Source organism: Dendrobates tinctorius, unplaced genomic scaffold (genome assembly GCF_039654945.1).
Source record: "Dendrobates tinctorius isolate UK_male_01 unplaced genomic scaffold, ASM3965494v1 ptg000129l, whole genome shotgun sequence".
Taxonomy (NCBI): Eukaryota; Metazoa; Chordata; class Amphibia; order Anura; family Dendrobatidae; genus Dendrobates; species Dendrobates tinctorius.
The window spans coordinates 35,417,240-35,443,542 of NW_027361797.1; the positions used below are offsets into that span (position 1 = coordinate 35,417,240).

General features: G+C 44.1%; 1 protein-coding gene across 1 annotated transcript in view; it reads left to right on the forward strand.

Annotated features, from left to right (window-relative positions):
* The window catches only part of LOC141047856 (uncharacterized), a 359,889-nt gene that overhangs the window by 168,514 nt on the left and 165,072 nt on the right, over positions 1-26,303 (forward strand). The window contains exons 36-39 of the mRNA XM_073543184.1: positions 9,487-9,569; positions 10,019-10,089; positions 11,856-12,011; positions 13,760-13,998. Coding sequence (XP_073399285.1) covers positions 9,487-9,569; positions 10,019-10,089; positions 11,856-12,011; positions 13,760-13,998 — 549 coding nt within the window. The remainder of the gene's footprint in view (positions 1-9,486; positions 9,570-10,018; positions 10,090-11,855; positions 12,012-13,759; positions 13,999-26,303) is intronic.

Genomic DNA, 26,303 nt, shown 5'->3' on the forward strand with positions numbered 1-26,303 from the left:
TATTAGGAATAGACTATCTTGCATAGGTTTTTCTATACTTAAAATTCCCTTTATAAATATCTATTTTAAATCCTTAACCCCTTTATCAATTTACTTTATTTTAACATACTTTACTCTTCTCCTCTATAGATAATACCTATTACTACGTGACTGCAGACTTGTGAATCCTCACAGCGTGCACAATGCACGCAGTCAGGATTCTCCGGTGCCAGTACAGGGAACATGAGATCATCATGTGACTCCAAGTGTGTGATTTGCAGAAAGATATTATTTGAAGGCAGTTGACAGGCCTAGAATGAAGTTATAGAGTATTGCCTTTTTAGCTTTGATGGTTAGTAAGTTGTTAATGGAAGAAAATAATGGGGAATACCAGCTCACCCTGAAGTTGGCTGAATTAGCATAGAAGCTCGCTATCAAGAATGCATGGCGTGTGGTGAATGCAAGAGAAGAAGAAATGATCCAGCTTCTGATCCCAAGACATATTAAAATATGGTCCTTTATTTTCCAAAGTTTAAAATAGGCAAAAAAAGAGAGAAAAGATACACACAGACAATTTAAATGTGTGGGAGGGGGAACATGGGGATAAAATAACAAAAAAATATTGTGGAAGCCTAATAGAAGATGTGGACATTTAGATATAGATGTGGATTTAGATGATTCAGCAATTGTCAATTTAAGTTCGATCACACTTTCTGTGCATTACAAAGAATTGTTAAAATTTGCTTCTACTCAAACGTTATATAAATTTGAAAAATACATTGATATAGAGCAATAAATACACAAATTATGCCTACAAAAATTTTACATAAAAAAAAATCACCTACAGCAGCATCAGGATTTGCAATAGCATATATAACATATATCCATAGTGGGCTTAGATTGAAATCTAAAAGGTGCCCTGGACCGACGATTAGTGTAGATATTGCAGCATTCCAACAAAGCATGGAAAAAGATTTGAGGGGTTTGAAAAATAGTATTTGCAGTAAAAATGCCACTGATATGCAAAATTTGCGTTTAAGAAATTTTTTTCAAATCTAATGACTGATCCTTATGTTTTCTTATGGCCTTACCTAAAAATCCCTTCTATTTTTACCTATCACATATGGATTTAGCACAAAATGCATATGTAACTATATACAAGTGAGATGAACGTGAAAAATCTTTATTGTAGCCAAAAATGTACACAATATTATATATAAAAAATTCTTGAACATTCATTGGAAATTAATTATTGCTCTTCAAAGCATCTTTTGATACCTTTTCTCTTACAGAAGGCCTGCGGATTTTCTTTGTGAAGAATCCAGCCATAGTCCCCTACCATATTCATGTTCAATTTACCTTGGTATTGTCATTACATCTCCTTGATATCCTGATGAAATCTTTCTCCTTGCTCTTAGTTATCAGCAACAAGGTATTCAATAAAGAAGTCCAAATGGGGATGTAAAAAAAATGTAACTTCTAATTCATCATCAGGATTTGAAATGTTTTAGCATTTTCTTCATGATGGACCTAAATTATGGATCTTTGTTGTTACCTAGAAATTTCTTCATGACTTCTTTAAAAGAATCCCAAGTCCTTTTTAAACAACTTTAATTTTTCTTTCGTCCTTCATGAGTTTCCAAATATCCATACCAACAAAAAATGCTTTCCTTCAGTTTTGCTTCTGACGGTTCCTGAAACTTGGTACTTAAGGGGGTTTTCCTCCCTAACAAAGTTAATTTTAATCAATACATCTTTGGATAATAATAAGTTCCACAATTGGATGTGCTTAAAAACCATGTTCCTGTGCTGAGATAATCTTGTACATGTGCCCCTGATGGGCACTAATTTCCTTATTTTTAAGGGTGAATCCTACTCCATTGCACGCACTAAAGTAGCAGTCATCACTATGATTTTGTGGTTCCTTTCAGATCATAGGCATGCCAAAAAAAAAAAGCTTCCTTTTTTCCCTTCCCTTTTCTTCCCTTTAGACCACTGTTATAGTTCTTCTACACAAACAGAACACACTTCATGTGGAGCCCACGAATTGTCCTGATCACCTAGTTTTACACCAAAGTATGTATAATACACTTTTCTAACAAAGTCCGTAATATTTCTTCATTGTTTATTTACTACAATACAACCTCAAATATGGCAAAAGTTGTCGGTTGAATTACGACACCTCATTTTAATCTTTTCGATTACGTTGTTAGAAACAGAAGCTTAATCCAATACAGCCACTAAGTTCTAAAAGGAATTGTGGTAAATACGCCATCATACTCTTATGAATTTTGTCTAAAAGAAAACCTGTCTTTTCTCCTCATCGTGACCAAAAGATAACTCCAGAAACATCTTACCTGGGCCAAGGAGAAAAAGAACTGGACTGTCGCTCAGTGGTCCAAGGTGTTGTTTTCAGATGAAAGTAAATTTTGCATTTCATTTGGAAATCAAGGTCCAAGAGTCTGGAGGAAGAGTGGAGAGGCCACAATCCAAGCTGCTTGAGGTCTAGTGTGAAGTTTCCACACTCAGTGATGGTTTGGGGAGCCATGTCATCTGCTGGTGTAGGTCCACTGTGTTTTATCAAGACCAAAGGTCAGCGCAGCGTCTACCAGGAAATTTTAGAGCACTTCATGTTTCTCTCTGAAATTTCATTCTCCAGCAGGACTTGGCACCTGTCCACACTGCCAAAAGTACCAATACCTGGTTTACAAACAACAGTATCACTGCTTGATTGGCCAGCAAAAAACTCGCCTGACCTTAACCCCATAGTGAATCTATGGAGTATTGTCAACAGGAAGATGAAAGACACCAGACGCAACAATGCAGACGAGCTGAAGGCTGCTATAAAAGCAACCTGGGCTCCATAACACCTCAGCATTGCCACAGGCTGATCACCTCCATGCCACGCCGCATTGATGCAGTAATTGATGCCAAAGGAGCCCTGACCAAGTATTGAGTGCATTTGCTGAACATACATTTCAGTAGGCCAACATTTCAGATTTTAAAATCATTTTTTCAAGCTTGTGTTATAAAGTATTCTAATTTACTGAGATAATGACTTCTGGGTTTTCATTGGCTGAAAGCCATATTCATCAACATTAACAGAAACAAAAAACACGTGAAATAGATCACTCTGTGTGTAATGACTCTATATAATATATGAGCTTCACTTTTTGTATTGAAGAACTGAAATAAATTAACTTTTTGATTATATTCTAATTTTGTGAAAAGCACCTGCATATAATGGAAATAGTAAATAGTAAAGAATAATTGTACAACTCATACCTTGTACAATGCTGATGCATTAATAGGTAACAGCTCAAAAAATTTAAATCACACCTTGAATTCATGGAACGGAATGAACGTGACTCCATGGTGTGACTGAAATCACGACTGTACTGTAGATCAGTATAAAAAATGCAAAGTCTAATTACATATTTATTGGGATGTGAATGCATTATACAGTCCTTTCTCATGTCATAAAAGTAAAACAATAAAGTGATGATGAACATACTAAATGTGCAAACGTGACATTTCCTTTTCCACACATTCGTTTTTTTTTAGTTAACCTTTTTAAATCTCTTGGCTGTCAACCACTGTGATCAGGTCTCTAAGACCGAGGTCAGACTAGCGTATGACATCCGATACGAGAACATCGGATGCGATATGCTAATGACCCTCAGCTCCTGCTTTGCTGCGAGTGGGAGCCGAGTGTCCTGCGTCTGTGCTCCGAGCCTCTCGCACAGAGAGGATCAGAGCACCGCTGCGGAGGAGGCGGAGAAATGAATTCATCCATCTCCTCCATTGCTGGGGTCAGCATATATCCAACAGAACTCGCATGGTGTGAGTGCTGTGCGTTTTTTTTATCGCACCCATTGACTTCTTGCAGGATACAATTTGTGATTACAATCGCAGCATGCTGTAATTTTTTTTCCAGTTCGGTCAGGATCTGAACCAAGCTGGAAAAAAACGCAGATGAACACACCATCATAGATTAACATTGATCCGAATTCAATCCGACTTTTTATCAATTGAATTTGTCCAATTTCATCGCAAGTGGGCATGAGCCCTAATTCTCAAAATAGGAACATATATCAGTATGTGTATTAATATTAGCATTTTTATCAGATTGCCCCTCCTACAGATCTAACAAAGGTTACCTCGACTCAAATAACACCGAATAGGGAAATCTCAACACAAAAGTGTAATTCTATTGAGGAGTAAAAGCTGCTGCTGGTAAAGTAGTTGTTTCACGCTATGGTAGTATTTAATAGTAGCTTTATTACCGTATGTTTCCCAAGTTCATTCCAAACTATTTTTAAAAAAATTATTACATACAGAGATCAAAGCAACAGTGTATGTAGTCTTTTTTTTAAAAAGAACTTGAAATGCATAATGTGTTGGGTCATTGTCTTGCTGCATAACCCACATTCTCTTCAGATTCAGCTCATGGACAGATGTCCGGATCATTTTTACTTTTGAGTTTGTTGATGAAATTCAGAATTCATTGTGCCATCAATTATGGCAAATTGCTCTGGCCCAGAAGCAGCAAAACAGGCCCAAACCATTATTGAGTTTCACAGATGGTAAGAGATTTCCATGTTTTAATGAAGTGGTTTTTTTTCTCCACTTTCGGAAGAAGCAGTGCGAAATGCGCGTCGGCGCAGAAGGGACGTCCCGGGACCTCCACTAGCTGACATTAACAGGTATTAAGTTCTTTACCACTCACCCTACCTACGGTTAGCACCGTTAGGAGGAGAAATATAAGAGGGGATTTTTATACTTAGCTATTGAATCTATATATGCCTGTCATTGGCAACAATATTTATCACATTACCTAATTGGTTGTGCTCTGGTTGTTCTCCATTAATAACTATTGAGCTTGGACATATAAAATGGGTGTGTGAAAATGTCTATGACAACTTGCTGTGGTAGGATTTCCTGATGGACTATTTAGGTCCCTTTTTCCAATTGTTTGACACCTTTCTTTTGTACTTGTGTTTTTTTATGTCAAAAAAGATGTGGTTTTAATTATATACCATTGTGTGGTACCAGATCTCTTTCATACTTTTTGGTTACGATAAAAGTGAAATTATTAGTTGGTGGTATATTACCCTTCATTGGGATTTTGTGATTTACTGGGCAATATCTTTGTGATTACTTTGCCTATTTTCCTGTAGCCTATCCCAGCCTTGTGCAGGTCTACAATTTTTGTCCCCGGTGTCCTTAGACAGCTCTTTAGTCTTGGCCATGGTGCAGAGGTTGGTTTGTGATTGATTGAGTGCAAAGTAGGAGGGCTTTTTTAAGAAAAACTAACATGTCTGTGAGAGACAGAATTCTTGCTGGTTGGTATGTAATAACCTGCAGGTATGGAGGATGTCACCACGGATCTGAGGCAGACCAGGAGTTAAAGGTTTATTTACAGGGATATTCACTCCACACAGGGAGGGGCAACAAGGAGGATAATAGCAACAAGTAAACGGTCATAGGGTGGTTAAAGAGATAAATGTAAGCAGGAATAAACTTATCAGTCTGTAGAAGGCTTGATTGAAGGGTCTACTTCTCCAACGTTGGCACTGTCAACAGCGGCACGTGCAGACTCTCAAGTCTCTGTCCACAATGAAGAAATGGCCTCCGGTGAAAACAGCAGGATACTGGGTGGTGAGAGGGGGTCCTGCTCTCACCACTCTTAGTCACAAGATCACACTCAGTACATGTCACCGCAGGAACGATGCTGCGCTCCTCAGTTAGTCCAGCTACTTCTCTCAGGGGTTCTGGCCTGTCACTGTGCACGCCGGGCCTGCATGCACTAGCGACTGTCTCTGACTTGTCAGGGGAGTATTCTCCAGTCAAGGAGGCTGGCGGGTCCACGTTCACACAAAGGGCGCTCACCGCGTACTGTCAGTCTGTCTCAGTCCTCGGAGGGCTCTCTCTCTTCGGGAATGCAGTGCAGCTGACAGCTTTCTCCTGCACGCTGTCCTTTCCCACTCTGACTCTTCTTTAATTCCTGCGCACAGCCCCTTCTAACAGGTCACCACCCCCGCAGTCACATGGAAGGGTCAGTCCAGGTCTAATAACCTTCCCCCAGGAAAAGCTGCTGCCTGGTTAGGTGGTTACGGACACAGAGCAGGAGAGGTAACCCCATTTAAGTTTGTCCTTCTTTTCACCCCTTACAGGTAGGTGATCAAATACTTATTTCATGCAATAAAATGCAATTTAATTATTTAAAAATCATACAATGTGATTTTCTGTTTTTTATTTTTAGATACTTTCTCTCACAGTTGAAGTGTACCTACGATAAATATTACAGACATCTCCATTCTTTGTAGGTGGAAAGAAGAGCAAAATCGGCAGTGTATCAAATACTTATTTTCCCCATTGTATATATATATATATATATATATATATATACCCCTATAGATAGATTTCCTTTCTGTATTAGGCAAATATACTGTATAGTGTTGGCTGATTACAACTGCCTCCTTATTGTCTGCGCTGTTGCACCCAACCAACCTGTTTACAATCTCATAGACTATTGTACCTGTTTCTCTCAGACTAATCTTTGTTAGTCAGTTATGTGGCGCCACTGAGGCTCAGTCGCCACAGAGGTACTGCACCTTCTCCTAAGGTGTAGTGCCCCACCATCCAGGTAAGGTGGAAACTCCTTTCCACGCTCCAACACCCACACCCCCCACACACAGGGTAGTTTTGCACAGCCACAAGCGGCTCTGTACTTAGAGAGTAGCAGAGCACCTTTGGTGGTTCCCTGCTTGGAACACTGGACGTGCGGGGAGGTGGGTGGAGTTAGAATACATAAAAGACTGGGAAAGTTTAGAATTACAGGTCAGTCTGCGGGGGGCAGTCTGCGAGAGCACTCCCCTAGGAAAGTAGGAGAGGGAAGCCACTCAGAGAGGAGTGGGGATCTCTGGAAGAAGGGATGGAGGAAGGAGTGCTGCAGCTGTCTCAGTGACCTGAGCCAGTTGGCACGGGAAAGGAGAGAAAGGAGAAAGACGTAGAACTGTAACCTAAGTTTCCATAAGAAAGAGAGTCAAGTACGGAACGAAGGAGTAGAGAACAGAGAGAAGTGGGTTGGAAGAGGAACCCTGCCTATAGGTTCTCAGCGCAAGGCCGGGGCCCGGTCCCCGAGGATGTATGGACACTTATGGTTCTGCAGCAGACACCGGTGGAGTAGTTGGCTGTAAATGCACTACTCCCATCTAAGACTTGGGGCACAACAGCATCTGTATAGAGAGCCGGGACTCAGGAGAAGGGAGTCCCCGAAGCAGGCTACAGCTGTCTGCCATGCGAGTAGAGAACACAGGAACATCTGTAAGGAGGAACTCCAGCGTAACTTAGTGCTAGGAGATCTTCACACTTAAAGGTGCAATAGAGGAGACGTTCAGAAAGGTACATGTTGGCGGAGTGTTGGAGAGGAGCCTTCCATCTTGCCTGGGGGTTGATTGAGTCCCTGACCCGGAGGACACAGCACGGAAGCAGGCACCTGTGTGCCCTACTGACTGTGAGTAAAGAGTTGGAAATACAGACCCTGGTGTCCTCCATTCATTATCGTGCCTACACACTCAGCACCACTACATCTGGGTACCAGCTCCTACACCGCCTGTGCCTCTCCTCATCTATTAATACTACACTACCCTGGGGCTACAGCTTCACCTGTGGGGAGCTACACCATCTATGCTGCAACACACCACCATCCCCAGAGGATCTGCATGCAGCGTCGGCCTAACATCCCACTGGCCGAATACCACGGGTGGCGTCACGAACTATTACACCACAAACCGCAACCGCCATGGATTTGGGCGCCCAGGGCCACGGACCGGGTCACTGCTGCTGTGACACATCTTACTGATACTGGCCCGGTACCGAGTACCCCACGGCCCTGGGAGGGTGACCCAACTACACCTGAGAAAGTTAATAATGGTTTTGAATTTTCTTCATTTATACACAGTCAATCTGACAGTAGATTGATTAAGTCCAAGCTCTTTAGAAATGGTTTTATAACCTTTTATGACCTAATTAGCATGATCAACTTTTTCTGAAGTCCTCAGACAACGCATTTTTTAGGTGCATGATAAACTTCCACATACGTTTTATGAAGATTAGACTTAAAATAAAACATATCGGCGACTCACACCTGATTGTCTTCATGATGACTGAAAACATTAGGCTCTAATTTCACCTTCATATTGTCTTTTAATCGTGATTCTCCATATACTTTGTCAGTCACAGAGGTGATATTAGACAATTTCTCCCACATATAAAAAAGGCAAATGCTAATATTTTTGAGTTATTTGTTTGATTTATTTCTCTATGCACTTTTAGGACTGAAATCTGATGCCGTTTTATGCCAAATTTATGCAGAAATGTGAAACATTCTCAAGAGTTTAACAAACTTTGAAATGCCACTGTTAAGCTATGTTCACACGCTGCATTTTTGCAGTGTTTTTTATTGCAAATTTTCAGCTGCGTTTTACAGTACCAGCAAAATCTGAGATTTCGGAAATCTCATGAACACAAGTTGTTGTTTTTTTACTGACTGTTATATCAAATAACTTGTTTTTTGCAAAATGTAGTATGTCACTTCAGCCTTTTTGCAGCAATTGTCACCCATTGAAAGCAAGAGTGCAAAAAAAGCAGCAAAAATGCAGGTATCAGGTTTTGCTGCGTTTTTGGTGCCAAAACCTGATGAAGTTGAATGAGAGTATTTTTTAATGCACTAAACTTTATCAGCATCCACAAGAGACAAGTGTACACTGACAAAAACACAATAAAAACGTGATAAAACCTAAGCAAAACTTGCATTTTTCTGCTGCTTCTTTACTGCCAAGAAAGCAGAAAAAAACTTTTCAAAACCGCAATGTGTGAACATAGCTTAAATCTGCAATGGGTGCTAGCTTTCAGAAAAAATACAGGTTAAAATAACACCATCAATTTTTCTTAACATTTAGCTGAAGAAATTTGAAAAATGGAATAGTCTTTAGAAACGCACTTCTGCTGAATAGTGCTAGAGCCCATTTTTTTCTCATTTTATTGATGCATATATAGGTTCAATAAAATGAATCACTAAGATTCATATCCTGGAATGTGTCTTCTTATTGCGAGTAAATGCCATGCCTCTTTACTAGATTATTTTTTAACACCATGCATGTGTCAAACATTGTGCATTTTTTATGATCAGTGCAATGAATTGGCTTTTTAATGGTCACAAAAGGGATGTTCGTCATTGAGGTTTATGCCAATTTTGGTATGTAACTTTGATTTATAGCAAGGTAATAAAGAACCAATACTATATATTGAAATTAATACGGCACACTTAGCCTTACCCCGAATTTCCAGCCGCCTTGAAGTATTGAGCCCTCGTAAGACCTACTGTAAAAGTAATTATATTTTTTTGCTACTTCAGTGCTGGTTTGTACAAGAAAGTTTCTAACTTATGGATCACTATATTTCTTTTACACAAAAATGCTTTAATATTTTGTTTTTTTGTAGATAAAAGATAGAAATGCAAATTTATATGCCAGCTACATTGTTACTATTCAGTGTATTCCATTTGGGCCTTGCTTTAAGTTCAAGTAAGTAAAATATGATATTTTTTTTAAATATATATTATGTAACATTTTTGTTACATTATGCAAAAGTTATCTGACTTAAAAAAAATTAAGCTAACTGAAAAGTATAATTTTATCATTGAAATCTGGCACTATAGTATTATATTTTCTAGGAACATTTATATAGTTTTATTTTTTATTTTTCTAAAGGAAAATTTCTTTTATTTCGTGCTTTTCACTTTATGTCAAAAAGATAAATAAAGATACCTAAATGCAAAGAAATATAATAAAAAATCGAGACTATAATTTATATATGGTAATATGTGTTTTTTTTTTTTAAATCACTAAGAAAATTTTTGTAGTTTTACCTTTATGGATAGAACCATAGATGACTGAGAAATGCATCTGCTCCTAATACGTTTCATAAGGAAGTTTTTTTTGTAACTTTGTGGCATTCACCGTATTATTAACAGCTATTGTCGTTATATAGATACTACGGTTACAGTCACTACTGATGTTAAAAGAAGTTGTGTCACGCAAACAGGTAAGACAAAGTCACCTGTTACTGTAATTTTTTGTTAATTTACAAAATTGGAGAACAAAGTAATGTGTATAGAGATGTTCCATATGTTTTAACAAATGATATCCCTAAAAACCAAAAACAATGTGGAAGATTTTTTGCTGACATAAAAGCAGATCCCTTTCATGTTAGACGCATTTCCTGATGATAAGATGCTGATGATTCCTCCGTCTTTGACCAGTTGACTGATTGGCAACTATGACTGTCACTTATTAAATGAATCCTTCTAATAACACCCAATCTACTATTTCAAATATTAGGTGGGGTAACAGCATAATCACAGGCATCATTTATTTTGTTCACTGACTTTTTCCATTAGTAATCAAGGACTCACAATCTTCTGGAGAAGGAATCTACATTTAAGACACTGAGCAAGAAGACACCAACCTTAGAGGGAACCTGTCACCAGTTTTATATCTTATAAACCATGTCCATCACCTTTAAAAGCATGTAAATAGGGTTCCTACATCCCCTTTTAAACATCATAGGCACCCCAGTCCTTTCAAACGAGAGTGGATGATGCCTTTAGGCTATCTACAGAGTGCATGAAACTCGTGCCGGTGCAGTGGAATCAGAATTCGGCAGCACCAAATCATATAATGTGCAGATTATTATTATTATTATTATTATTATTTATTTATATAGCACCATTGATTCCATGGTGCTGTACATGAGAAGGGGTTACATACAAATTACAGATATCACTTACAGTAAACAAACTAACAATGACATACTGATACAGAGGGGAGAGAGGACCCTGCCCTTTCGGGCTTACATGCTACAGGATGGTGGGGAAGGAAACAGTAGGTTGGTGGGTTGCAGCAGTTCCGGTGTTGGCTGAGGTGATATCACTTAGACATCACCAGATCCTTGGCTGTTCAAAAGGGTACAGTGAGGAGCACCTGTGCAGGTCTCTGCTACCAGTGTTTAGGCACGGGACTTCGAGCAATGTGTGGATGAAGTAGGAGACATCATCCACTTCCATCAAGATAGAAGAGGCAGTGTTTGAAAGGACTTGGGTGCTGCTGATCACAATGTGGATGGATCAGACCACACATGCAAAGCGGGACATGATTTAAACAATTTTTAAGGGGTATGAAGGAGGACCTATGAGGACATAAAGGTGTTGTAGGAAACCTATTTACCTGCTTTTAAATGTGATGGGCATGGCTTGTAAGGGTGGTGTCAGGTTCCCTTTAAATAGGGTCACAAGTGTTTTGACACATATATAAGGATGAGCATCCGCTCGGTTGCCTATTTTGCTTGTTTTTGTTTATTTGCCAAATATCGAAGTATTCTGAAGTCTTCAATCTCCCTAAAACAATGTGTGCAACACTCTGTGATCTCCTAGCACTTTACTTAACACTTTTCAAACTCTGTAACTAATTTGGGAATGGACAATTTTTCATTTCTTTGGTTTTGCTCTCCCTTGCCTTTTTCAATGAGCCATAACCTTTTTTTTATTTTTCCATCAATATTGCTGTTTGATGGCTTGTTGTGACGAGTTGTAGTTTTGACATATAATTACTTTGGAGGAACCGGGCACTACCAAAATAGTAGTGTTGTCATTTTCAATTATATCATTTATAAGTTCCTTGCACATTGCAAATGCTGCTACCGCTTTATATAATACCCCAACAGCTGCAGCTTTCTAATCTATTCTAAGGGGTGATCAAGAGATCTAGATGACATTGCATATTCTGAATTTCACATTCTGCTGTTTCCTCCAGAATCCTCATCCCTGACTTACCTGGTGGACACCACAGGGTCGATGTATGATGATTTGACAGAGCTGAAGGCTGTAAATAGTTGGCTCCTGGACCGTGTGACCGCTCGATTTCCTTGTGGTGTTCGCCAATATACCATGGTGGAGTTCAATGATCCAAGTATGTTACCATGACATTCATTGAGTTTACAATCTATTACTGGATTTAGATTTATGTTTTAGATCAAATGTTTTCTGGTTGTTGTCAGTAGTGAAACATATAGGGCCTACTTGAAAATATCACAATCAAAACAATAGAGGATGATCCAATAATGGTGAAAAATACCAATGTTCATTTATAAATTAAATGTAAAATTTCATAAAATAGAATTTTCTAAAGGAAATTTAAAAGGAAATAAAAGACAGAAAACCAAAACCATAAACAGAGGAACAAGAACGAGAAGAAGGTCAAAGGGAAAATGAAAAAAGATAAGTGGGAGATACAGCATGGGCCCTTTTATTTGGTGCAATTTTTATGTTTTTCTTTACCAAGGGTTTCCTGGGTTCATATCTTTAGGCTGAATTGCAAAATTACCTGGTGAGGGGTGCCTCCATAGTAAGAACAACAAAACATTTGTAGTACATATAAAGCCCCACAATTTAGGAAACATGGCAGATTTGTAAAACAAATAATAATAATAGGGGTAGCAGTGGAAGTAAAATAAGAGTAGCAACTTGTGAATTTTGACGGGTCCCGTTTAAGGAAGCACTTTTATGATCTGAATGTCTGCCATTGGTATTTGGCACAGCTTACTCTTATATCAATCCTCAATGTTCACGTTTTGTTTTATCCAAAGAGAATCCTCCTTGGGGCATCTCTTTGCTTGTATTGTACTGCACTTGCCTACTTTCATATGTGTGCGATAACATGGTGGTGCTAGTTTAGTGGTTACTTCTATCTATGGTTTGTGTTTGCTTCTTGCTGAATAACCCTCGGCCAAGCATCTGCAATTTAATTTGCTGGATCCCTGTTCCACATTGCTAGTTATTAGGTTCAACTTGACCTAGTCATATCCCCGTTGTTTTCTCCTATGGTGCTATTTTGATCATTCTGTTTTGTGACCTTGGCTTCTGACCACCCACTTATTTTCCAATTCTGTCCTCGACTAGACCTTTTGGTAGATGTACCATGTGATTCCCTTATATTGCCACCAACTAGCTTTACTGGCCAGCAGTCTACTCCATAGCCCCAACCCAGGGGCCCCTTGTGTAAGTCCAAATTACTCTACAGACGTTAAAAGGATGAAAGCCAGGGCAACCTGGCAGATAGAGTGTCTAATGCTAAACCTTTTCATGGAAACCCTATTAAGACCTGTCAGGATACAATCAACAGTACCCTTGTCACATATCCATAGTTCATACTGGTGCCTAGATTGATATGGTTTTATTGGTTTGCTTTTGCAACCCAAAACATTGCTGATAACTATGTGATCACAGTGGTGTTATGCATGATTTGGAATTTTTTTCCTGTCATCCACCAGATACTTGCACACTAAGAATAGCAGGCCTTATCATTTCTTTGGACTTGTGCTTATTTTGTTTTTTTCCTTAAATATATGGAAATTGTAAGAAGCACCAATACATAGGCAAGGAGGAAATCTAAAGGGTTAAACTATGGCAATAACCAAAGCAAAAGGGTAAAATCATGGCACACCAGCTACAAACTCTATCTCTAATAACATATTGGAAAATAATGTATGTATAGCCAGTGTTGAGCAAATGTAAAACTGTCAATTATTACTATTTTAGAACAATACATTTTCACATGACAAGCCACTCTCAGATGAGTCAGATATGATTTGTGACAGGTCAGGAAGGACTAATGCTCTTAATGATATTATCAATGTTTTTATCTTATTGATTTCACAGGTGTTGGGCCTGTTAGGAAAACCAACTCGAAGAATGAATTTGGTTATTTCTTCAACAATCTGGAGGCAACCGGAGGTGGTGATTGTCCAGAGCTGGCAATGCAGGGACTTAAACTGGCATTGGAAAACTCCCCACCAAATTCTTTTATCCTGGTACTAACAGATGCATCTGCTTTAGATTACTGGGATACAATCCTAATAAACCGTATCTACTCTCTAATAGCATCATCAAGATCTCAGGTATAATAATAATATTGTATTTAATTGTCGATAATATTAGATTTGTCCTATCTGTATAGATTGCATTTCTTCCTTACATAAGTAGAATTAATATATTGCAATCATCACATTATATAGCACTGTGTACTTACAATTGCTCATTGCTCAAAGGGGGTGATTTGAATTTTTATATTTTTTTACATTGTTACAGTGGGAAAATAAAAGCATATTTAGTCAGCCACCAATTGTGCAAGTTCTCCCACTTAAAAAGATGAGAGAGGCCTGCAATTGACATCATAGGTAGACCACAACTATGAGAGTCAAAATGAGAAAACAAATCCAGAAAATTAACTTGCCTGATTTGGCAAGATTTATTTTGCAAATTATGGTGGAAATTAAGTATTTGGTCACTTAAAAACATACAAGATTTCTGTCTCTCAAAAACCTGTAACTTCTTCTTTAAGAGGCTCCTCTATCCTCTACTCATTACCTATATTAATGGCACTTGTTTGAACTTATCAGTATAAAAGACACCTCGCCACAACCTCAAACAGTCACACTCCAAACTCCAGTATGGTGAAAACCAAAGAGCTGTCGAAGGACACCAGAAACAAAATTGTAGCCCTGCACCAGGCTGGGAAGACTGAATCTGCAATAGGCAAGCAGCTAGGTGTGATGATATCAACTGTGGGAGCAATAATAAGAAAATGGAAGACATACAAGACCACTAATAATCTCCCTGGATCTGGGGCTCCATGCAAGATCTCACCCCATGGGGTCAAAATGATCACAAGAATGGTGAGCAAAAATCCCAGAAACATACGGGGGGACCTAGTGAATGTGTTAGGCGTCAGGTTCCTGCCACTGCACAGCAGGAATCCAGAGCCTTGCACCCAGCTGTCTCCCATTCTTCTTCAGCCACAGTGGACCCTGCTCAGCAGATTCATCGGTCCCGGCGCTCTGCCCAGGCCAAGTCCTCTGGTTTGCTTGCTGCTGCCACCTCTGGTACAGCTATGACAATGCATGCTGCTCAGCAGCGAGATTCTCCAGGGACTAAGCACTCATGTTGGGCGACTCTGTGCATTAACAGAGTTCGCACCTGTTCACATTGGGTGACGCAACCCACGTGTGACTGTTTTTACGCCGCTCTATTCTTCCGCCATTACTTAGCAGCAGTGTACCACCTCTGCACGGTGGACCCTGGGCTGCGAACGCACCTACTATTATTTTATAATTTGGTGCGTTCCGCCAGCCCTAACATTATCCTAGCGCCATGGTCTGGTTAGTAATGGCAGATGAACAGCGACTGCTGCAGTACATCCAGCAGCTGCAGGGCAGGTTGGCGGCTCTCGAGCGTTCAGCCTTAGCTGCAGCTGTTACTGCAGTCGCTATTCAGGCAGCCACAGAGGCTGTCTCCCGTGTGACCACAGCCATCCCTGCCCCGACTTTGTCCCACCTCCCGCTGCCCGAGAAGTTCTCGGGTGATAGTGCTTCTAGTAGGGGTTTCGTAAGCCAGTGCTCTATACAGCTGGAGCTGCTAGCCGCGCGATTCCCCTCTGAGCGGGCTAAAGTGGGATTTATTATTTCCCTCTTGTCGGGCATGGCTTTGGAGTGGGACACTCCGCTGTGGGAGCATGGTGATCGTGTGGTGCAGAGTGTCTCGCGGTTCTTGGACACTCTGAAGCAGGTCTTCCTGGGACCACGAGTCACCCATGACACCGCGCTCCGGATGCTGGCATTGTCACAGGGCTCATCCATGGTCAGCCACTTTGCCATCCAGTTCCAGACGCTGGCTTCAGAGTTAGAGTGGCCAGTTAAGGTCCTCATTCCGGCATTCTGGAGAGGTTTGACTGGCCATGTGAAGGACGCTCTGGCCACCAGGGAGATTCCCGCTACACTGGAGGAGCTTATCACTGTCTCCACCCGTATAGATCTTCGCTTCGCCGAGCGAAGGTTGGAGCAGGACCAGCGTAGGCAGAGGTTTAGGTTGGCACCTAGTTTTGCTAAACCTCTGGAATCTTCCGATCGGGCGTCCGAGTGTCAGGGGGCTTCCCGTAAGGGATCCAGGCCCCGGTCCGCTCGAGCTCCTGAGAGCTGTCATGTTTGCCGGCAGTCCGGTCACCTTGCCAACCGGTTCCCACAGCAGCTGGGAGAACACTCGCGCCTAGTGGCCGTAGGAGGCGGTGCTCTAGAATCAGCGACGTTTTCGTCCAAGCTGTCCTTTAAGGGGACACTTGAGTTTGATTCTTCCACGCTGGCAGTGGAGATTTGCGTGGATTCCGGGGCAGAGGGCAATTTTATGTCGTCAGCCTTCGCTCAACGGCACGCTATACCCCTGGTTATGATGTCTACACCAGTCACCGTTAGAGTGGTGAACGGCGCCACTCTATCCTCACAGATAACCCACCAGACTGTCCCCCTGTTACTCTCAGTGGCTCCATCTCATCAGGAGGTGATATCCCTACTCGTCATGCCCGAGGGTCTTGTCCAGGTACTTCTAGGGGTCCCCTGGCTGCGGTACCACTCCCCCATATAGAGTGGTCCTCAGGGAGGATTATTGGGTGGAGTAAATCATGTGAGGGTAGATGTCTGAGGGAGTGCATTCAGATTGCCTCCACCGAGGTTCCCGCTGATCTCTCCTCGCTCCCCAAACACTATCGACAGTATGCGGACGTGTTCTCCAAAAAGGCGGCGGAGACCCTTCCACCGCATCGCTCCTATGACTGTCCTATTGACTTCTTGACTGGTGCTCAGCCTCCCCGGGGTCGAGTCTATCCCCTATCTCTCCTGGAGACAGAGGCCATGTCTCAATACATCAGAGAGAATCTGGCAAGAGGATTCATTAGGAAGTCAGTGTCACCAGCGGGGGCGGGATTCTTCTTCGTCCAGAAGAAGAGTGGGGAACTACATCCTTGCATTGATTACAGGGATCTTAACGCCATCACCATTAAGAATAAGTATCCTCTGCCCCTGATATCAGAGCTGTTTGATAGGCTATGGGGAGCGAGGGTGTTTTCCAAACTTGATCTGCAGGGGGCTTACAACCTGATTCGCATCCGTGATGGGGATGAATGGAAGACAGCATTTAACACCAGGGATGGGCACTATGAATACCTGGTGATGCCCTTTGGCCTCTGTAATGCCCAGGCCGTCTTCCACGACTTTGTGAACAATATCTTCCGGGATATGCTTACCACCTCGGTTGTAGCCTATCTGGATGATATTCTCATCTACTATCCAGATATTGACTCCCACGGGAGAGATGTTTGCAAAGTTTTCGATCGCCTGCGGGCAAACTCCCTCTATGCCAAGCTGGAGAAGTGTGTGTTTGAGTAGGAGTCTTTGCCTTTCCTGGGCTATATCATCACTGCCCGGGGATTGGCCATGGATCCTGCCAAGCTATAGGCGGTGATGGATTGGCAGGAACCTCATTCTCTCAAAGCGGTGCAGCGCTTTATGGGGTTCATAAATTACTATCGCCAATTCATCCCCCACATTTCGACTTTGGTAGCACCCTTGGTAGCCCTCACCAAGAAGGGTGCAAATCCCAAGTTGTGGTCGGAACCAGTCTCCAAGGCCTTCTCCTCCATTAAGTCCCATTTCGCTATCGCTTCAATTCTACATAGCCCCAATGTAGATAAGCCCTTCATTCTGGAAGTGGATGCCTCTTCCATTGGTGCTGGAGCAGTCCTGTTTCAGAAGGACACGCAAGGTCAGAAGCACCCATGCTTCTTTTTCTCCAAGACCTTCACACCGGCGGAGAGGAATTATGCCATTGGGGACAGGGAGTTGCTAGTGATGAAGTTGGCCTTCTCGGAGTGAAGACACATCCAGGAGGGGGCTCGCCACCCTTTCCAGGTGTTCACTGACCACAAAAACTTGGTGTATTTGCAAATAGCCCAGCGGCTAAACTCTCGCCAGGCCAGATGGTCTTTGTTCTTTTCCCGGTTCCACTTCACCCTCCAATTTCTCTCCGGGGAGAAGAACGTCCGGGCCGATGCTCTCTCCCGCTCCATGGTGTCATCGGAGGAAGAGGAGGAGGAGCCTCGGTTGATCGTCCCATCCGAGAGCCTGAGGACTGTGTCTCCGGTTGCCCTTGAGTCAGTACCTCCGGGCAAGACATTTGTCCCTGCCTGTCTGTGACCGGAGGTCCTCTCTTGGGCTCATTCGTCCAGGGTGGGTGGACATTTCGGGACAAAACGGGCCTCTGAGCTTTTGGCGAGAACGTACTGGTGGCCTCATATGGCCCGTGACGTCAGGGACTATATTCAGGCGTGCGTCTCTTGCACCCAGAATAGGTCCTCTCGGCTGCGGCCGGATGGGCTTCTTTTTCCTCTGCCGGTAGCGGACTGGCCCTGGGAGATGGTCGGTAAGGACTTTGTGGTGGGGCTACCCAAGTCCAGTGGCAGCACGGTCATTTGGGTTGTCACCGACCATTTCTCTAAGATGGTGCACTTGGTACCTCTCTCCCGGTTACCTTCTGCACGGGGCCTGGCAGTGTTGTTCATTAAGCATGTTTTCCGCCTGCATGGCATGCCGGACAAGATTGTCAGTGACCGGGGTCCTCAGTTTGCATCCCGGTTTTGGAGAGAGCTTTGTTCCCTGCTCAGCATTGAGCTGACTCTCTCCTCGGCCTATCATCCCGAGATGAACGGGTTGGTAGAGAGAGCAAACCAGACCCTGATCACATATCTCCGACACTTTGTCTCGGCCAGGCAGGACGACTGGGCATCCTTGCTGCCATGGGCAGAGTTTGCTTTGAACAATGCTATGGCCGACTCCACCGGTCAGACCCCATTCCTCCTAAATTACGGTCAGCATCCGTGCGTCCCTGTGCCCATGCCTGTGGCTATAAAAGGTTTGCATGGCCGCTCGCCCATGCGCTAGGATAGACTGTATTTACAGACTATGTGGAGTGAGTGATGTATGCATGTATGAATGTCTCTGGTGAATGACTCATTAAGAAACCCCTACCCTTGGTACGCATGAGTTGCGCAGCCTAGCCTGCTAGCACCCAGGCTTAGGTGTAGGTAGGACAGAGGTTGAGTCAGGCATCAGTCCTCAACAGGGACTCGGCACGCCTCAGTGCACGTGCTCCCCTTCATAGCCAACGTCTATAGCGGCGCTCGCGGCAGCGATGCAGCGTGCTCAGTGGGCCTAGAGGGACTCTAACCCCGTGTCCTTGGGGTAGAGTTCTGTGGCCGTACACTGTGCGCTCTTTTGGCCGGGCTCTGTGAGCTAAACAGGCTCCGGCATCTACGTTCAGCGGTTGTGCGACTCTGTGCATTAACAGAGTTCGCACCTGTTCACATTGGATGATGTAACCCACTTGTGACTTTTTTTACGCCGCTCTATTCTTCCGCCATTACTTAGCAGCAGTGTACCACCTCTGCACGGTGGACCCAGGGCTGCAAACGCACCTACTATTATTTTATAATTTGGTGCGTTCCGCCAGCCTCAACAGAATGACCTGCATAGAGCTGGGACCACCGTAACAAAGGCTACCATCAGTAACACACTACGCCGCCAGGGACTCAGATCCTGCAGTTCCAGACATGTCACCCTGCTTAAGCCAGTACATGTCCAGGCCCGTCTGAAGTTTGCTAGAGAACATTTGGATTATACAGAAGAGTATTGGGAGAATGTCAAATGGTCTGATGAAGCCAAAGTAGAACTGTTTGGTAGAAACAAAACTCGTTGTGTTTGGAGGTGACAGAATGCTGTGAAGCATGGGGGTGGCAACATCATGCTTTGGGGCTGTTTCTCTGGAAAGGGACCAGGACGTCTGATCAGTGTATGTAATAGAATGAATGGGGCCATGTATGGTGAGATTTTGAGTGCAAATCTCCTTCCATCAGCAAGGACATTGAAGATGAAACGTGGATAGGTATTCTTTTTCAAAATGTGGAGCCCAGAACCGCAATATCGTAATGTCAAGGTCAGATTTTAATATCCTACATAGTTTGGTGTTGTCAGCAAAGACTGACACTTAATTCTCAATCCCATCCACAAGTCATTAATAAAGAGGGTAAAAAGAATCGGTCCTAGCACCGATCCCTGAAGTGCCCCACTGCTGACCAAATCCCATTTAGTGAATGTAACATTTATGATGACTCTTCGCTTCCTGTCATTTAGCCAATTCATTACACATTTGCATATAGTTTCCCCAGTCCTTTCTTTACCTTCTGTATAAAGTTGTAACGTGGTACACTATCAAATGCCTTTGCAAAATTATATTGTTCTTTGCAATATATCTCTGCAGGTCATCTCTTTGCCCTCAACAATTTTGCACACTACTGATGTCAGACTTACTGGACGGTAGTTGCCTGGATCCACCTTCTTACCTTTCTTAAATATCGGTACCACATCGTCCTCCAATCCTGTGGCACCACCCCTGTTACAAGAGAGTCTAAGAATATGACTACGTTTGTTACCCAGTCATGACTTTCATCTAGCCAAGTTTTGTATTCTGTAACCGATGAAAGAGTATCCAGCTCATTCATTTTGTTTGCCAGTAGACATTTAATACTATTAGTACATTTGTTACTCCTGCTCAGCTCCCTACTTTCCTTGCATATCCCAGCCCCCTAAATCCTCATTGACCCCTACTGTCTCACTCCCTTTGTCTACTCTTTTTCCTTAATAGCACAACTATGCCCCCTCCCCCAGATCTTAGTTTGAAAGCTTCTCCATCCATCTGACCATTTTTACCCCAAGGACAGCAGCACCCTCCCCACTGAGGTGCAGCCCATTCCTAGTATAGCGCCTGTAGCCGACAGAGAAGTTAGCCCAGTTCTCCATGAACCCAAACTCTTCCTTTTTGAACCAATTTCTATGTCAATTATTTATCTCCTTAAGCTCCTGCTGTCTTTTTAGTGATGCTCGTGGCACTGGCAGCATTTCTGAAAACACCACCTTGGAGATCTTGGCATTCAGCTTCTTTCCTAGTTCCCTGTAATCATTTTTAAGGACCTTCTACCTCCCTCTAACTCTGTCTTTGATACTGATATGTACCGTGACAGCTGAGTTTTTCCCTGCACCTTCCAGCAATCTATCTGATCCACAATATGTCGAATACGAACACCCATCAGAGAACACACTATTCGGCATTCACGGTCTCGTCTATCCGCCTAATCATAGAGTCCCCCCTACCACCATCTGTATGGCCTTTGCTGCACTCCTATTTCCCTCCTTCCTACAGCAGTTGTTTTCCTGGATGCTATGAGCAACGTCCTGCTGTAGTGATCCCAATCCTGGGCTTGCATTCCTAATATCAGCCAAACTGTCATATTTACTAGGTTGTGCCAGATGAGGACTGGGTTTCCTGGCACTTTTCCCTCTACCCCTTCTTGTAACTGTCACCCAGCTATGTACTTCTGGGTCCTGATCTTCCCCACCTCCACCCTCCTCCATATCACTGGCACCAGCCAGCTCATGCTCAGAGAGCTCTAAACTCCTCTCTGGGTTTGCAATGCTCCTGAGTGTTGCCAGCTGCACATTTAAATCCATTACCCGGGCTTTTAAACATGTAACTCACTGACATTGAGTGCAGACATATTCACCCTCAAAGGGCTGCTCAAGACATACATAAATCTCACAACTGGTAGCATTGTCCATGGACCACATATTAAATGGGGATAAACAATACAAATATAAGCAGAAATAATTAAGGAAAACACCAAACTATAATATTGTGCTTTACTATGAATTTATCTGCCACCTCTGCAAGTTTAATGCTGCCTCCGCTTCGCTCAATAGCCTCGCTTAGACTCACTGTCATTTGTAGTCCTCCACACAGCACAGCAGAATTTTTTTTAATTTTTAATTTATTTATTATTTTTCAAAACTTTTTTCCCCACTTTTTACATGCTTCTATAGTCTCCTTAGGACTATTGCTACTATGTGTAGCAAAAATCATCATCAGCTCTCATGTGCTGAAAAACATCCGGGCTCAGCACCAGAGCTCGCGTCAAAGAGGGGGAGGCTACCTTATATCCATCATAGGTTGTTAAGAATGTTGTACATAAGCTTTATATCCTCAGTCATTTTCTTCTGTAAAGGTATGTGCACACGTTGCGGATTTGGCTGCGGATTTTTCCTAATCCGCAGGTAAAACGACCTGCGTTTTACATGCGCATTTAGTGCAGATTTACTGCGGATTTTGCCTGCATTTTTACACCTGCAGATTCCTATAATGGAAGAGGTGTAAAGATGCTGCGGATTCCACACAAAGAATTGACATGCTGCGGAAAATAAACCGCAGCAAATCTGCGCAGTTTGTGCACAGCGGATTTGGTTTTCCATAGGTTTACATGGTACTGTAGACCGCACGGAAAACTGCTGCGGATCCGCAGCCAAATCTGCAATGTGTGCACATACCCTAAAAGTTCACTTTCTCCAGGTGTGGATGGGCTTTTCCTGCTATGGAGCTAGATGTCTGCTCTATGTGCTTCAATCAATTAATTGTTCCCTCCACCACCTTCTGATGCTCCCCTTTCCTTCCACGGCATGAAGCCATGTTCACATATTCAGTAGAGGTAAGCGACTTTGCCTTTTTTCGGGTCGAGTCGGGTTTCATGAAACCCGACTTTCGCAAAAGTCGGGTCGAACGCAATCGGCCGATTATCGTGAAAAGTTGAAGGCCGACTGAAACACGAAACCCAATGCAAGTCAATGGGGAAGATAGTCGTCAGTGAGTGGAGGACAGGAAACACACCTACAGTGCCCATTTTAATGCCAAAAAGATCAATTCTTATTACTTAAGCTTGTCAACCTTAATTTACTTTATAATAATAGTTAGGCATTGAAAACTGGGGGTTATTTGGCTAAAGTTGTGGGGGGGGCGGGGGGTAGGGCTGGCTCCAGATTTTCGTGGTCCAAGGCCAAAGAGTGTCACTGGACTCCTTTAACACATGCCACAATTCATGATCCTCTGATACGGCAGAGAAATAGCGGTATAGTACAATGAAAAATACTTCACTTCTTACATCACATGACTGATTTCCATTTTAAATTCTCCAATAGCTCCAAAAATGGACAGTATATTACTCCATACAGTATTATGGCCACCACATAGTGCGCCATACAGAGTAATGAGGCCCATATATTTCTCCATACAGAATCATTGGTCCCATATAATGTTCGATACAGTATATGATGAGCTCCACATAATGCTACCTACAGTATATGTTGGTCCCCATGGATGAAGCTCCACTGTCTTATGGGCCCAGATAATGCTCCATATATAATGGGCCCCATTTCTAATGCTCCAATGTATAATGGGCCCTGTAAATGCTGCTCCAGTGTCTGATGTCCACCTTTGGAATGTTCCAGTGTATGGTGGGCCCCATATATCATTCTCCAGAGTATAGTGCTCCCCAAAAATTGCTCCCAACATTTAAAACAATTAAATAAGTCTCCTCGCTAGGGAATCCCTGTACTCTGGAATCCTCATCGTCCCCATCTTCCATCTCTCTGCACTTGGACTGTTTAGGCAGAGGGCGTACAGACGTGATGTCATCGCGCTCTTTGACCAGAGTGTCACTGTCAGGAAACGCGGAAGACATCACAGCGGTGGAGCAGGGAGAGGTAAGTATTTCAACTTTGCAAGTGCTGTGATCCTGAGCAAGCAGGGGGGGCCCACTCGTTGGTGACGTCACTGGCACAGGGTCCCTCATAGTACGGCGGTGTGTCTGATGGCGGTTGGGCCCTCCCACCAGCAGAGACACTTTTGTGTACTATGAGGGGCCCTGTGCCAGTGCCGTCACCCATGAGTATGCCCCCCCACATGCTCCAGGAACCTGCATTTTCATCTGCACCTTCCTCTTTGTCACCGTGTAAGGTGGTATAGTATGCGGGAAGGGGAACCTGAGTTTCATCAGGGTCAGATTCTGGCTGTGTAGAGTGTGAGGGGAATGTAGTGGTCTGGCTCAATGTACCAGCAGAATCATCAATCAGTGGCTGGTCATCAGTGCACTTGTGGCGACCCCCAGGAGTATGGCCGCCACAGTGGCATTACCTTCCTCCTAGGGAGTGTGATGTCATGCTTGGGAGCAACAAAGGATCTCTCTAGCAGTTAAGCCAACACACAACACAGTTCCCACTCTAAGCCAGCAGGGAGAGCTCTGAACCTGACTGCTGAGGAGCTGCTCTCTGTGGTCGGGAGGAGGGAAGTTAGGGCAGTCTGTGAAGGGAAGGGGAAGTGTGTGGACGTGAGAAGGGGAGCTGGAGGATGAGCAGAGTTAAGGCTCACTCCTAGCTGGAGCGCATGGTCCGGATTCCGGTCTCCGAGTTTGTAGGGACACTGATGATCCTGCAGCAGAAACCGGAGGAAGTAGCAGCTGTAAATGCTCTGTTCCCAACTAAGGCTCGGAGGCCCCAGCAGCGACGTGTGTGAGCCTGAAGGAAAAGGCTACGGCTGCCTGCCATACGAGAAAGTTCCAAAAGAGAGTCAACAGGGGGAACTTCAGAGAACTCAGTACTGCGAGTACCTCAGATAAGCGCTAGAATGGAGGCCACACTACCTATCTGCAGAGAATTCCTAATTTGCTTCCAGGCTGACAAACTCCTTCTCCATCTGTACTCTGGGTCCTGGACGGCACTTACCAAGTACAGGTAAAGGAACTGCACAACTGTGTCTGTCATCTTTCTCCTGCACCGGGCGCACGGCTCTGCTATGTAGAGAAGGTGACCTGATGGACGGACGGACTTGTCAGAATAGAGAAAGGAAGGTTTGCACAGTTTAGACAGGTGTCAGTTACTACAGTGGGGAAACAGCTGAGAAAGTGTAGTGGACGTGCAGTACCTTGGGTTGACCATTAGAGGGCAGGGAGGAGTGTGAGCAAAGGACTTGACATCAGCTTAGGGCTTAGGAAACCGTTGGTCATGGGGGGCGGAGTTACAGGGAACCAGGAATGATATAAATGCTGAGGTAAGGTTCCAGAAAATTCCAGTCCCCAGGGGGAGCTCAGGTGACAGGATGACTACGACAGTCTGTGCACTCTGAGGAGAACCGAACCAGGGGGACTGAGGAGAGAGAACGTCAGGGGGGTGGTCCTGACAGGAAGAACCGCAGTGGAGACGAGACACCGGGTGTAGGACACCGTATTTGACACGATGCCTGACCAGTAAAATTGCTGTTGGTTTACGGGCCTAAGGCGGCCACAGTGACGGACCTGTCAGGAGCGTCAAACAGTGAAGAAGGGACGGTACATGCATGTACGTCCCTAGTGTGAAAGTACGGTGTGTATAACAGGCCCTAGAAATGGAGGGCCGTGAGGTGAAGAGAAGTGCGGTGTACTGCAGAGGCCATCAGGCGGACGGCGAGTGGAATAAATTTGGACCTGTTGCACCCAGAACCTGCCTCCATCTTGTCTCTGTTTCGTCTCTGCGCGGTATATCGAGGGACCACCCCCCAGCCCAGCCCACGACCCTACACTTGGCGTAGTCGGCAGGATCGCCGCCGCTAATACGTCATCTTCTGTGGCAGGCCTGCCCTAAAGAATGGAGAAAGACTTGGACTATACTGCTTGGATTACAAATACCTGTGGAGTACAAATTACCCACCTGTGGATTACAATTTGGGAGCGCTGTGGCGTATCTGCGTCACTAGCAGAAGATCTGGGGAGGTACCAGGACTGGTGCAAGATGGCGGTGATGCTTCAGTGCAGAGGAGAGATCCAGGTGTTTGCTGTTGTTCCCAATGGACTGGGGCCCCCTCCTATGTACCCCGGGGACCAGCGCTGTGTCCCGGGAGGCCGATGCTCCCCCATACTGGACCCTGACAAGTGTGTGGAAAGACCTGCCAATGCCCCACCCAGCAGAGGGAGTGGCACAGAGCAAAAGTTTGGCTGCAGCTGTCTGACGCCATTCGAGTTCTGCCTACCGGATGGTATGAGACACTGCGGGTGTCTGGGCATCGGCCGCCTGGAGTGGCAATGGCGGCGGGATATCGAGCTCCACCAGAAAGTGACATCTTCTGAACTAAGAGCAGGCAGCAGGATGGTGAGCTGGGAAGCGGAGCCAGTGCGGAACCAGCGGGAGCGGCTACAGAAGTTGCCAGCGGAGAGCCTCCCTATGGAACCCATGAGCCCGGAGGTTAGCCCCGCCGGACAGTGGGGTGAAGAGAGGAAACTGTGGAAGGAGCCGCGTGATGACGTAACGGAGGCCACGGCGTCGGGGAAGGTGAGAGATCCTCCGGCCCCGACAGTGGCTCCGCAAGCGGCCCCCACCATTCGGCTGCAGCATGCGGCAGCCTGTGTACCTGAGAGACCGGACACAAGAGGCCCGCCCCTCTATGCTGAATTGAGCGGCACCCCCACTCCGAG